General features: G+C 42.5%; 1 protein-coding gene across 2 annotated transcripts; it reads left to right on the top strand.

Moving 5' to 3' along the window:
- The first annotated feature begins 484 nt into the window (after positions 1-484).
- LOC118207811 (receptor-type guanylate cyclase gcy-13) lies at positions 485-9932 on the top strand. 2 transcript variants are annotated; one of them, XM_035381881.1, is made up of 9 exons: positions 485-1641; positions 2466-2704; positions 3422-3606; positions 5109-5243; positions 6171-6345; positions 6826-6924; positions 7608-7699; positions 8242-8385; positions 8868-9932. In XM_035381881.1, the coding sequence occupies exons 1-9, from the start codon at positions 1475-1477 to the stop codon at positions 9150-9152; spliced, it is 1521 nt and encodes a 506-aa protein (XP_035237772.1). In that variant the 5' UTR covers positions 485-1474; the 3' UTR covers positions 9153-9932. The 2 variants fall into 2 exon arrangements, with proteins under 2 accessions (XP_035237772.1, XP_035237770.1); XM_035381879.1 differs by having other exon boundaries at positions 2466-3606.
- The last annotated feature ends 2836 nt before the right edge of the window (positions 9933-12768 follow it).

Here is a 12768-nt window from a genome sequence, read left to right as displayed (position 1 = left end):
AGCTCAAACTACTTTGCATACCTACCTTAACATAATTATTCTACCCTGCTAATGTTTTCCTATGGCCCAAGCGTCCCTGCATGTATTTGTGAGTAATTACTGCAAGGCCAGTTTACCATCAAAAGCACTGTCGATCCAGCTTCGTAGTTAGGACGTAATGTAGATGTAATGTAGCTATTATTGAAGATTAAATAGCAGGTCTTGACATCAAGATTTCGATGCTGCTGGCCCATCCTGATGAGCACCACGGTATGTCATCAGACCTGCACCCTGCCAGTGCTGGCTCTGTTTGCTCTGACGTCGCAACGGAAGGGAAGGCTTCCATGCACTGGGTAGAGAACACAATTAAAATAAAAATTAATAATGATAAGGCTTCCCTTGTTGGTGAGCCTGGCCTTAGGTAAATCATTAAAAAGCTTAATTTGTTGCAGCAATTATTCCAGTATTCAACGGTAAGTTCTTTATTCAGACTTTTTTTTTTTTCCAGAAGCATAATTTTAGGTAAAACTACTAATTATTCTCATAGGCCTACTTCCCTGAAGATAAGAGGAATCGCATCTGGTACGTGGAAAAGACAGGAATGCATTAAAGGGCTATGTGTTACAGTATAATAGCCTCAAAGGACGACCATTAAACCCCCAATTATCAATACGCGTTGTATATGCACTCCATGTCTATACTTGCCTATTTCAAACACCACAGTGCGGCGAGCAGGCAATATCGGGGGTGTGAATATTATCCGTAGCAAAAAAATTGCTCTCCTGTTGCCCACTCAAAACCAATAATCTAGCCCGTTGATACTTCAAAATATTAGCATGGCGTGATCCCGAGATATGAATGTTGCCATCTTGTTTGCATATTTAGGTCTCAGAGTCTGTAAGGCTGTCCAATAATTTATTGTAAACAAGAACATACCACTCCTATACGTTATAGGCCTATTCTACCTTTTAATTGGCCCCATAAACGGATGTTATCTTACTTATTTTCCACATTTGGCTTTCTGGGGAAAAATACATTTAAAAAAAGGATATCAGGAAATAGTAGTGTAAAACATTCTAAACATGGAATTTATCTAGCACATGCAACAAAATAAGGATTTTCACACGTCTTAAAAATAACAGTGTGATGTCTTTCATGTCTGAAGATGTCTGTTGCCCTGTCCCGCAACTGAATGAACTGAATGGACCTCTCTAGCAGCATCCCACTCCGCGTGCTTGGCAGATATCAATTTCACATAATACAAACATGGAGCGGACGTCGCTGTTCATTGCGTTGTATCACAATAGAAAAGACCGTTGATTATTATAATGGAAAGTGATCATTTAAAAAGAAAACCGTGAAAATTCACAGTATCCATAATTAATATGATATACTTGTTCATTATAGACAGATAGCCTAATTCTGGTTTTTTTTTTTTTTTTTTTTAAATCGAGTTCTTTTTCCGTACTGTATTTAATCCAAAGGGGGAAAGCCGATGTCATCAGTGGAGTACAAGAAAAAGGACTGTTTTGCTTCTGGAACCCTATCTTCTGCTTCTATGAAAGGTACATTTACTAAAATCCAACGAAGGAAGGTTAAAGCAAGAAAAAGACCATCAGCAAAATCACTAGAAGACACGGAAAGTGACTGTGAGATTTGCAGGTAAATTGCGCGTGGTAGGAAGATGAAACGGAAAAAAAACTTTATAGTTCAGTATAGTTATTCTCTTGAAATAAACCGAAAATATATAGCATATATATTTATCAAATCAAGTTTGATTAACTTTAAAATGCTAAATATGAATAACACTGTGTTCCATGCATGTGTGTAAACACATAGGCTACATTTCGGCCATCAAAAATAATGTCAACATTTAGCTACTATTAGTCTAATAATATTTAGCTATACTTTTAATAAAATAATATACATAAACATATACAATAATAATAATAATAATAGTAAAAATAGTATTATTATTATCATAATCAGAATAAGAATAAAGTCTTTTATATAAAATATTATAAAATTGGAGAATGTTATGCGAGACTAAGGGCCATTAATCATTGACATTATTAACCCGTTTAGGCTACACAAAGTGGAATTCATTAAATTATTTTATTGAATTGTGATATGTAATTACACGGGTTTAATTTTACTGGACTACAAATGCCAGTAAATTTCTTTTTTCTTCTTTATGAGTGTTATTTAAAAACAGTAACACTTTTTTGTTCATGTTACAAGTTAGCAACCCAGTAGCCTACCCCACACTGGATATAAAACGTCAAAACATTATTTGGCATTGTTTCGACAATCAGATTTATAATGATTCAACAACATTTATTTTATGTTGTTGTAATTAATTGTCCTCTAACGTACAGCCTGCAAGAATTTATATCGCATGGTTTTTTTTGTAAGCCGTAACATATGTATTAGGGCGAAAAATTACTTTTGGGCTAGTTGTCTCTACGCTGTCTTCCTTCGTTTAGGTGTTCTGTCTCCACTGGGGTCACGAGCAGCCGCACGGTTCGCCGCATTCTGACAGCCTGCGTGATCTCATTTCTGTCTCTCTTGGGCTCGGTGTCCGTGGACCTCAGTGCAAACATGGAGTTGTGGCGAACCACCCAGGATGCGTTTCAGGAGTTCACATCTTGCCGGACTAATATCATACTCGGCCTCGTCGGAGCGCTTCAGAATGAGCGGAGTCGATGCACTGCTGCAGGCTCAGGTGACATGTCAGAACCTGGAACTTGCATTCTAACAGCTTCAGATGTTCCGTACCTGGTTATCCAGATTTGTAAAGAAATGCAGGTTCGTAATGATGGCCAGGGACTTCCATGCGATGATAAACTCACTCAGTTTTGCGTGGAGATTAAAGATGACATTGTCATGTTCATGGATGCAACTCAGAGAGCAGGAAACACGGACGTCGATAACGTAACTTCCCTATCCCTGTCAATATTGCGTGTTCTTAGGTTTTGGGGGGATCTAGAGAAGGACATCGGGAAAGTCAGGCAGAATGTTGATTGGGCCAACGTTCTGTCTCTAAGACAGCTGGTGATATTCAAAGAACTCAATTACCAATTAAATGAATCGCCCTTGTTGGTGCATGAAACAAGCTTTCAGAACTCCTGGTACCATTCTCTCAGCGGCCTGATCTTTGGTAAGCTGCAGTCTGAAGCCTTTCACAAATGCTGGATACAAAACGCCAGTCCAAGGCTGAACTCCACCCAGCAGTGGTTTCACGATCTGGTCCTGCTGCCCTGGGTTAACTCTGCGTCCATCAGTCCTGCTGTGCCGCCATTCGCTGACACACTGGTGGACATACAGGACTGCTTGCTGGAAAAGGGCGGGCAAGCGCTCCAGCGGAAATCCAGGGACTTCCTGTCCAGCTTAAGCCTGAAGTTCTGCCTGCTGGCCATCGCTTGCCTCATCTATCCCATAGTGCTGCTGTCCTTCAAGCAGATGACCGAGTGGATTCAGAACTATGCGCAGAGCCTGAGGGACAGGACAGAGGACCTCAAGCAGCAGAGGCGCCTGGCCGAGGACCTCCTGCACCAAATGCTGCCCAAATCTGTGGCCAAGCAGCTGCGTCAACAGAAACACGTCAAAGCAGAAAGCTATGAGAAGGCGAGGCACAGCTTATCTACGAGAGCACAGCCATCACAGTAACATGTAGTACCTACCAGAGCACAGCCATTACAGAAAAATGTAGTACCTGCCAGCACACAGTCATTACAGTAACATGTAGCACCTACCAGCACAGTCATTACAGTAACATGTAGTACCTGCTAGCTCACAGTCATTACAGAAACATGTAGTACCTGCTAGCTCACAGTCATTACAGAAACATGTAGTACCTACCAGAGCACAGCCATCACAGTAACATGTAGTACCTACCAGCACAGTCATTACAGAAAAATGTAGTACCTGCCAGCACACAGTCATTACAGTAACATGTAGCACCTACCAGCACAGTCATTACAGTAACATGTAGTACCTACCAGAGCACAGCCATCACAGTAACATGTAATACCTACCAGAGCACAGCCATCACAGTAACATGTAGTACCTACCAGAGCACAGCCATCACAGTAACATGTAGTACCTACCAGAGCACAGCCATCACAGTAACATGTAGTACCTCTACAAGCGCAGCTATCACAGTAACAAACACAAGCACGGTCATCACAGTAGCATGCAGCACCTAGCAGCACACAGCCATCAGTTATAATAACATTTTCCCCTATACATGTAACATATCACTTGTACAAGTAACATTTTATACTTCAGTAATGAAATAACAGAAACAATAATTTGGTGTGATGGGCTTTTCTGATTCTTTAAAGATCATGCTGATCTACAAATACAAATTTGTGGCAAGTTTCTCAAGGGATGTAACTTTATTTTTCTCAGATTTAGTGTACTTCTTTCATGTCAAAGACCTCTCTCCACACACAAACACACACAGACCATTTAGAAGAAAAAAGCCCACTCTATCAGATATGTCGGAAAAGGGGTAACATAATTTATGAACGCATTCAATTTGTTTGTTCTCATTGTTGTAGTAATTACCTATAATTATGGTTTTACATATTCAGTAGGAGATAAAACAGGATCTGCGAGGGAAAATGGTGTGCCTCTTATCCAGGGTGGCTAACAGCTGGGTCCTAAAGCATTACACTCTCCTTAGCAAAATTGTGTCTATTCACCCTCTAAGCAGCTCTGACACAGTTTCCATGAGAAGAAAATGTGGTCATAAATGCTGCCTATCTTCCAAACAACAAAAACAACAACAATAATAATAATAATTTTGTCAAACTATGCTTGGTCAAGGACATTTATTTTCAGTGGTTGCGGATATTATGATATCGTTTAATATACCATGCTGTGAAAGTGCGCATAAGTAATACTACTACAAAAGTAATATTTTGTAAGGATGTATACTTAGAATTCCTGTCTCTATTTTATAATGCACTAACTGTAGTTTAATGGTACTACACAGTATTGTACGGACAGTATTCCGCCACACATATTATATTTGCTACTAACTGTTGGGGATGAGTCAAATGATTGATGAAAATTCTCCATGGATTTGTTTATGTGTTGATTTTTCTCATCTCATTTTCCAGGTGACAATTTTCTTCTCAGACATAGTGGGCTTCACAATGATCTCCGCCTCCTGCACTCCCTTGCAAGTGGTGGAGATGCTGAACAACCTGTATGTGTGCTTTGACACACGCATCGACTCCTATGACGTTTACAAGGTACGCACGGGACCTACATGTGTTCTCTGAAATACTAATTTACACCTGTTACATATAAAAATATGTTTTTATTTTACAATTGCCATGTTGCAGGTGTATCTTTTTACAGTTTCGAATGATCTAAAACTTTTTTTTTTTTTTACATTTTTATGATCTCAGTTTTCCCCTAATTTGGAATGCCCAATCATTCCCTAGAATAACTGCCTTATTCAGAGGAGCCACCCAGGAGCACCAGGAAAAGAATATTACTGGAAATTTAGTATGTGATGTTAATGACACTTGAATAAATAAAAGCCCAGGAAATAACACCATGGCCTCCCAAATCATGGTGTGAAGTCAGCATTCCTTGTATAGTCACAGTGTGGTCACACGGACCTAATACAAGACTGACGTATAAATTGTGCTGTTTAAGGGATACATACTGCATGGTGACATGACTTGTTCCTGATTGGCTTAGTCAGTATAGGTGCTTGCTGTGAGAGTTTAGATATCAAAAATACCCGTGATCAGCTGACTATGGCTACAGGTCTGCAGTGGTGGAACTGGTCAATACAGTATTAGGTGAGCTTTAGTTGGTGAGCGTATCTAGGTTTGCTCCTGCATCAGTTCCTCTTGCTGACAGAATAGGCTCCTATAGCTCACCGACAGTTAGCAACTACGGATATATCTGTTCTCTGATTGGTGCTAGCTCGCCTGATGTATGCTGCGAGATTTGTTTTATGTGAAGTTGTCATACATTGGGTGTGTGTATCAGAGGAGTGCAGGCATGCACAACTGGTAGTGTTGTCTGTGTGGGCAATGGCATCAAAACACATACTTTACCATTCGATAATGGGGAGAAATCTCGCTTGACCAGAATTTAACATGATGTTTCATGGCATGACTGTAAAAATTGAGCCAAAATGGCCCATACCCCTCCCTCAACAGGTGGAGACCATAGGCGACGCCTACATGGTGGTGAGCGGCCTGCCGGAGAGAAATGGGGACAAGCATGCCGACGAGATCGCCAAAATGTCCCTGGACCTGGTGGCGGCAGTGCGGCAGGTGCCCATACCCCACATGCCCGGCAAGAGGCTGCAGCTTCGTGCGGGCATCCACACGGGTGTGTGACCTATCTCGCTGTCGCTGTCACTGCTATCATTGTCATGGTTATCGTCGCCACCTCTATAGCTATCTCCGCCATCGCTGTCACCCCCATCGCCATCACCACCATTGCAGTCCATGCAAACCCTGTCATCATCACCGTCACTGTCACTGCTATCACATTGCCGCCATTGCCTTCACCACCATAGCTGTCACCACCATCAGTGAATCTGCCGACGGAGTCACCGCCATCACCAACCATCAGTGCCATAGCCATCACGCCCAGGGGGCTCATTTTAGGCCGAGGATTAAGTTCATGCACATCGCGCTGCGTAACCGCACTTTTGGCCAAACTCTATTATTATCTTGTTAAGCTGCTGAAAATGTAAGATGTTCGGTTAACTGAAGTATTGTTAGGCAAGGGGACCTTATTACATTTCCTCATATTATGGGATGGCAGTAAATTTCTGTTATTAACACTTGTGCCATTTGCCCCCAGGGCCCTGTGTAGCAGGCATCGTGGGGTCTAAGATGCCCCGGTACTGCCTGTTTGGGGACACGGTCAATACTGCCTCTCGGATGGAGTCGACCAGCCTGCGTAGGTGGAGCTTCCTTCTGATCCTTCACGGGAGGTTTTTTTATATTCAGCACTGTTTGCTACTGAGAGAGTGCCTGCTTGTCAGTTTTGATTAGTTTTTTTAAATCTGGCAGAGAGTGTTTTCATGAATACGTTGTCTTACTTGGAGTACCATTGAGATGGCTACTCAGACAGGTGCATGAAAACCTGGTTAGTCTTCTCTCAGTCCAGCCTGGCTTTCAGTTCCTTGAGTTCATGACAAAGCCGCCCCTGCATGGTTTTTAAAACAAAGTAACAACATATGCATGTCAAAAAAGGGGGTGATATTTTACCTATTTTACCTGATCATTTGCAACAGTGGTTCCTAAACTGTGTGTCGGGACCAGCTGCTGGGTTGCAGAATACATGTGAACAAACAACTTCCTGTGTGTTATACTCCTTTAACATAGATACAGTATACACCAGGTAAATTAGACTACTGCCTAGTTACATGTAGCACTAGTTACAGTGTAAATATAGCTGCTTTGATACATGTTGGTGAAATATTTTATTACCATATTTGAAGGTATGTTAGTCTGTATTGGGCCACAGAAATTGCATTTGCTCATTAAATGGGTCATAGACTTGGGAGGGTTTGGAGCCACTGTTTAACCCCCAAAATAGACATGAAACTGCAGTGCCGCCCCTGTGTTCCTGTGCGACAGCTCAAAGAGTCCATGCCAGCTCGGACACCTACATCGCCCTCATGAAGGACAACGCATACGAGCTGGAGTTCAGGGGAGAGATAGAAGTCAAGGTCAGACTCCATTTCTCACACGCTGGAATGGCCATACCATTCATAATGCAAAATGGCATCCCTTCGAAATGATTTCTCACTGATTTCTATAAAGACTCAATTTTTTCCCCATTTGATTAGGCAGTGTAGATAATGATAAACACTGAATTCCTCACATGCTTGAATGACTGAACGTACCTTGTGTAAACTGGTGAGGGTCGATGCAGATGCGAATTTAATTGTAGCACAATGCTAACACCCTCTTAACTCTGCCTGTATTTGCGCAAGCGCAGTTAGCCCAGTCTATTATTTTGCCATTTTGGCTAATGATGTGCTGTAGTTAACAACCATTAAAAACTCTGAGCTGACATTTGATGGAAGCCTTCTGAAGAGGTGCGGTAGGAGTTACCACAGGCGAGTGAGTGTTGGAGTGATAGTGATCTGTAGAACAATGAGTGGAAATGTAAAGCACAGACACTTAGTGTTCATCTCATTATTGGGCACTGACCGTGCGTGCGGCATACTGTTTGTTGCCCTGCTGCCTGCATTGTACTCACTCTCAGGGAAAAGGCAAAATGAAGACCTACTGGCTGATTGGTCACAAGAACTACAGCGTACAGAATGACAGCCTGGTGTGCCACTGGAACCCTGGTATGGCCAGGAAGAAGAAGATAGTGGTGCCTGGTAGCAGTGGGTCTATAGAGCACGTGAGTATGAGACTGCAACTGGCACTCTCTCTCATATCACTGTATCACAGCAACAGTGCTCTGGCTCCAGTGCATTGTGGGAAATGCTCTTCGACGCACAAGGCAGCTGTGAGCTGGCTCCAGTACATTGTGGGAAATACTCTTATGACCCACACAGCAGCAGTGCTCTGGCTCTGGTGCATTGTGGGAAATGCCCTTTGACCCACACAGCAGCAGCGCTCTGGCTCTGGTGCATTGTGGGAAATGCCCTTTGACCCACACAGCAGCAGCCCTCTGGCTCCAGTGCATTGTGGGAAATACTCTTATGACCCACACAGCAGCAGTGCTCTGGCTCTGGTGCATTATGGGAAATGCCATTTGACCCACACAGCAGCAGCGCTCTGGCTCTGGTGCATTGTGGGAAATGCCCTTTGACCCACACAGCAGCAGTCCAGCGCAGGGCGTCCCCAGGCTGTGCTCTCACGTCTCCTTGTCTCCCGCAGTCCAACGCGAGCACCCTGCTGCCCAGTCCCAGCGAGAACACCACGCCCGTGTCTCAGCAGGACTCTGACTCGTTGAGGACCCAGGAGGCCGAGGGCCCCCTGCTGGTGCGGGCGCAGGTGGAGCAGCGCCCTGGGGGATCCGGGACCCGGGCCTCCGTGTCCAGGGGGCTCCAGGGCTGCAGCAGCGAGGCCAAGAGCCCCCAGGAGTCTTCCGGCAACGGGAAGACCTTCTCCCTGACCCAGGACAGACCGCACCTGCTGCCCGGCTCTGTCCCGCCCATGTAGACCGCGCTGCATGCAGCACATGCCTCATACAGCATCATACACCTGCTTTCATTTTCCCTGTAAATTACTGCGTGGTCCTACATTCAATCAACATTCACCCTTAAACTTGTTAGTGTTTTTATTCTCAAACACGGTCTAATGGGTTCTGCAATCAAAAAGCATAATTTACAATACATTTTTTTTTGTGAAGAAACATTTGCATTTGTTTGTATTCCAATTAGAACTCATCTTGATTGAGTCCAGTTGACATTGTAAATCTTCTACAGTTTATGGATGTTTAATGCATGACCACATTTCAACAACGCTGCAACTCCTAGGTGTATTTGTCAGAAATACAATCATTTAGAGGATTGTCTGTATTGTGGTGCCATAAAGCAGTGATCTACATTCCTGGTCCTGGCAAACCACCGGGTCTGCTGGTTTTTGTTGTTACTAGCTCTTAATTGATCAATTGAAGCGGTCAATTACACAGTTAACTGTTGATATTAAGGTGAAAACAAAAGCCAGCTGACCCTGCGACCCGCCAGGACCAGTAATGAAGATCACGACCGTAAAGCTAGTAATCAATGGGATTTAGATTCATCAATGTGACTGGCTGCAGAAAGTAATGGATCACTACCACATGGCCTCTGCTTGCATTTCTGATGGCTGTCCTCTTGGTTCATCTCATCCACTTGGTTATTGTTGTACGATATTATCTGTGCAAATGCATTCATGGCACACTTGCTAAAGTTATGTGAGTAAACTCACTTTACAGTAATAAAGCTATGTGCTTTGGTATGCTTTTGAGAACGCTGTGGCATTTTTAATTACTCATTACTGCCATCTTCTCAGCTGTGTCACTCATCTGAGGCAGAGCCATGACACTTACTTTAAAAACATTCTGTTCAAACACCCAGCACCCTTATAATATAAAGTTATTATATGAAATTATATCTGTATATTTCTAATCATTTGGAAATTAAGTTAATTTAAATTAAGTACTTAAAATGAATTAAAATATAAAACTAAAATCACAATGAATTTGGGATGACGCATTCACTAATCTAAGAGACTAAGAGGCAATATCCAGTTGTAAAAATTCATGATACTTTCCATCTGTAAAGTACCTGCTGTATTTGTTCCTGGAGGTGAATAAGTTGATGCATAAACTGACATTCAGTGCAGACACATTCTTCAAAGAAAGAGTTTGAATCTCTGCTGGTTTATTAGAATGAGATTACATCAGGGGTGCACAACTCTGGTCCTGGAGGGCCGGTCCACATGCTGGTTTTCGTTCCAACCAGTCACCTCAGTTTTAGTTCTCTGACAGCTCTATGAACTACGCTGGTTCACTCCTGTACTTGAGCCCAGTAAAATCTTTAGGATAAACATGCAGTCTGTGGCTGTAGCTGATGCTTGTACAAATTTCAGATCAAGATATGACTGGGCAAATTAAATAATTAAGAACTGAAGTTGGCACAAAATCCTGAAACGGATCAGCCCTTGTTGTGGATTACATGGAAATGGTTGGGGATCGTGACAAGGGCTGTTAGAAACAGAGAGGCTTTGATTGATGCAACATCTGAAGGAGAGGCCTAGTGTGAGTGTGTGTGTGTTTGCTTGAGGGTGTGTGTATATGTGTGCGTGTGTGTGTGCCAGTGTGTGTGTGTGAGTGTGTGCGTGTCTGTGTGTGTATATATGTGTGTGTGCGTGGTTCCATTGTGTGACACTGAGACAAAATCTTTGGATAATTGCTTTGCTGAAAGCACGCCGGGGCCTAGAGTGCCTGCTTTTGTCATAGAATCCACAGCAGTCTTTCAAAACACCTGGTGCAGTGAGCAGCATGTATAAAATGGCTGCCGCATGCAATACTGAAAACAGCAACCAAGACTACACCCAATAAATGATGTCTACTGTAAGTTTACTTTACTACAATTCACCAGACAGCTTACTGTTAAGCAAAGAGAAAGCAGATTATACTAATAGTTAAAGGAGATAAGGATCTTGTGACTGGCAAATTGAATACATGTGCTGAACAATATTAAAACTGCACTTGACTCCAAAGGTTTTAATGTAAATATTTATTAATTTGATTATGAAGGCCAGAAGGCAAAGGTGCTCAGCAGCACTGACGTTTCATGCACTCCGGGGCCTGGTTTCCGTGAATAACAATTTTACCACAAGATGGCAGTAGGTAGTCATTTTAAATTTTCGTTCGCTGTTATTGGTGCCCGAACATTATGATGAAAATAGTATAACCATATTCAAAGAGTTGGGGAAAGCATTGGATATTTCAAAAAAGCTCTTAATTTCAATTTACCCATTTTTCATATGATATTGTATGACTTACAAATTTTGTGTAATGGTTGAGCCATTAATCTTATCTTCTCCAATAAAGCACACAAAAATCATGCATTAAGCTTCTTTTGTCAGGCCTGAACCCATTTAAATGAACGAATGAACAAATGAATGAATGAATGAATGAATGAATGAATGAATGAATTAACCTATGTGGAAATTGCAGTGCACTACCTCAAGATTTTTATTCATGTAATAATACAGGAGTGACAGACAGGAAACAGCAGAGATCACAGGTTCAGTGAATCACAAGTAGCACAGTAGTGCCCTCTAGCAGGCAGTACTGGAAATACAGTGTGGGGCATTAAAGCTTTAACATGGCCCATTTTTCTGCTCTAGATACATAGCTTGCCACCACTCGGGGCATGCTGATTTGGCTAATTACCATTTGCTTTGTCCTTGAACTCTTCATTTTCCATATATGATTTCAGTATCAATGGCCAGGTTTCCACATTCAGCATTTAAGACCTTATTGATTTCAGCTGTTCTATCAATTAAGTAATCAACATAAAATGTGATCTCTTCTGAATTCAGGCATTTACCGTGACACGTATCAGAAAGTGAAAGCATTGGTTGTCCTAAAATTGACCTGATTGGCTGAATATCTTGAAATTAATATGGAATATCAATGCCTTTTAACATGAACATTTTTCTGACATGTCATTGAACGAGTAATCATCTCTCATTAGACCCTAGAAGTCTCTAATTAAGACCAATTAGCAACTCATGATGCTTCAGGAATTGCCATAAAGGTCTGAACAAAAAACAGCACAAACAGGGGTAGCCCAGGACCAGGGTTGAAAGCCACTGATTTAGACAGTAAGTTACGGGAAGGCTGTAATCAACTGGCCTTGCTATGCTTCCATACATAATCAAAGGTCTGGCAGAGAGTAAGTAGAAAATGCAAGCGCATATCCTATAGATATGCGCCTGCACTACTTGAAAGAGTGCCAAAAAAAAGGAAGCCACGTAAACTTTCCCCTCCATCCCATAGTCGCATTTAAAGTGCCTCCCTCCCGTTTACATTGGGCTGCTGGGAAATCATATGACTCAGAGCACTGTATCCTGTAAACACTTGAAGTTTTCAGCAGCTCGCGAATGACATGCAGTCACTGGGCAGAACTGGAACGGCAGAGTCCCTCTACCCCTGACCCAGCGCTGGGTCCCGACAGCACTGAACCAGTTCATACCAGCCTGCAGCCATCCTCACCTTTTAAATAAAACATACGCATACGCTCACACGCTCACTACAGTAACATGTGATGGCACTGCCAGA

Source organism: Anguilla anguilla, chromosome 11 (genome assembly GCF_013347855.1).
Source record: "Anguilla anguilla isolate fAngAng1 chromosome 11, fAngAng1.pri, whole genome shotgun sequence".
NCBI classification, from domain to species: Eukaryota; Metazoa; Chordata; class Actinopteri; order Anguilliformes; family Anguillidae; genus Anguilla; species Anguilla anguilla.
This window is presented reverse-complemented; position numbering and strand designations above follow the sequence as displayed.

Coding starts and splice junctions, on each gene's coding strand:
- LOC118207811 (XM_035381879.1), top strand. CDS start 1,475: ATGTCATCAGTGGAGTACAAGAAAAAGGACTGTTTTGCTTCTGGAACC. Junction 5,244..6,170: donor ACTCCTATGACGTTTACAAG/GTACGCACGGGA, acceptor CTCCCTCAACAG/GTGGAGACCATAGGCGACGC. Junction 8,386..8,867: donor GCAGTGGGTCTATAGAGCAC/GTGAGTATGAGA, acceptor TGTCTCCCGCAG/TCCAACGCGAGCACCCTGCT.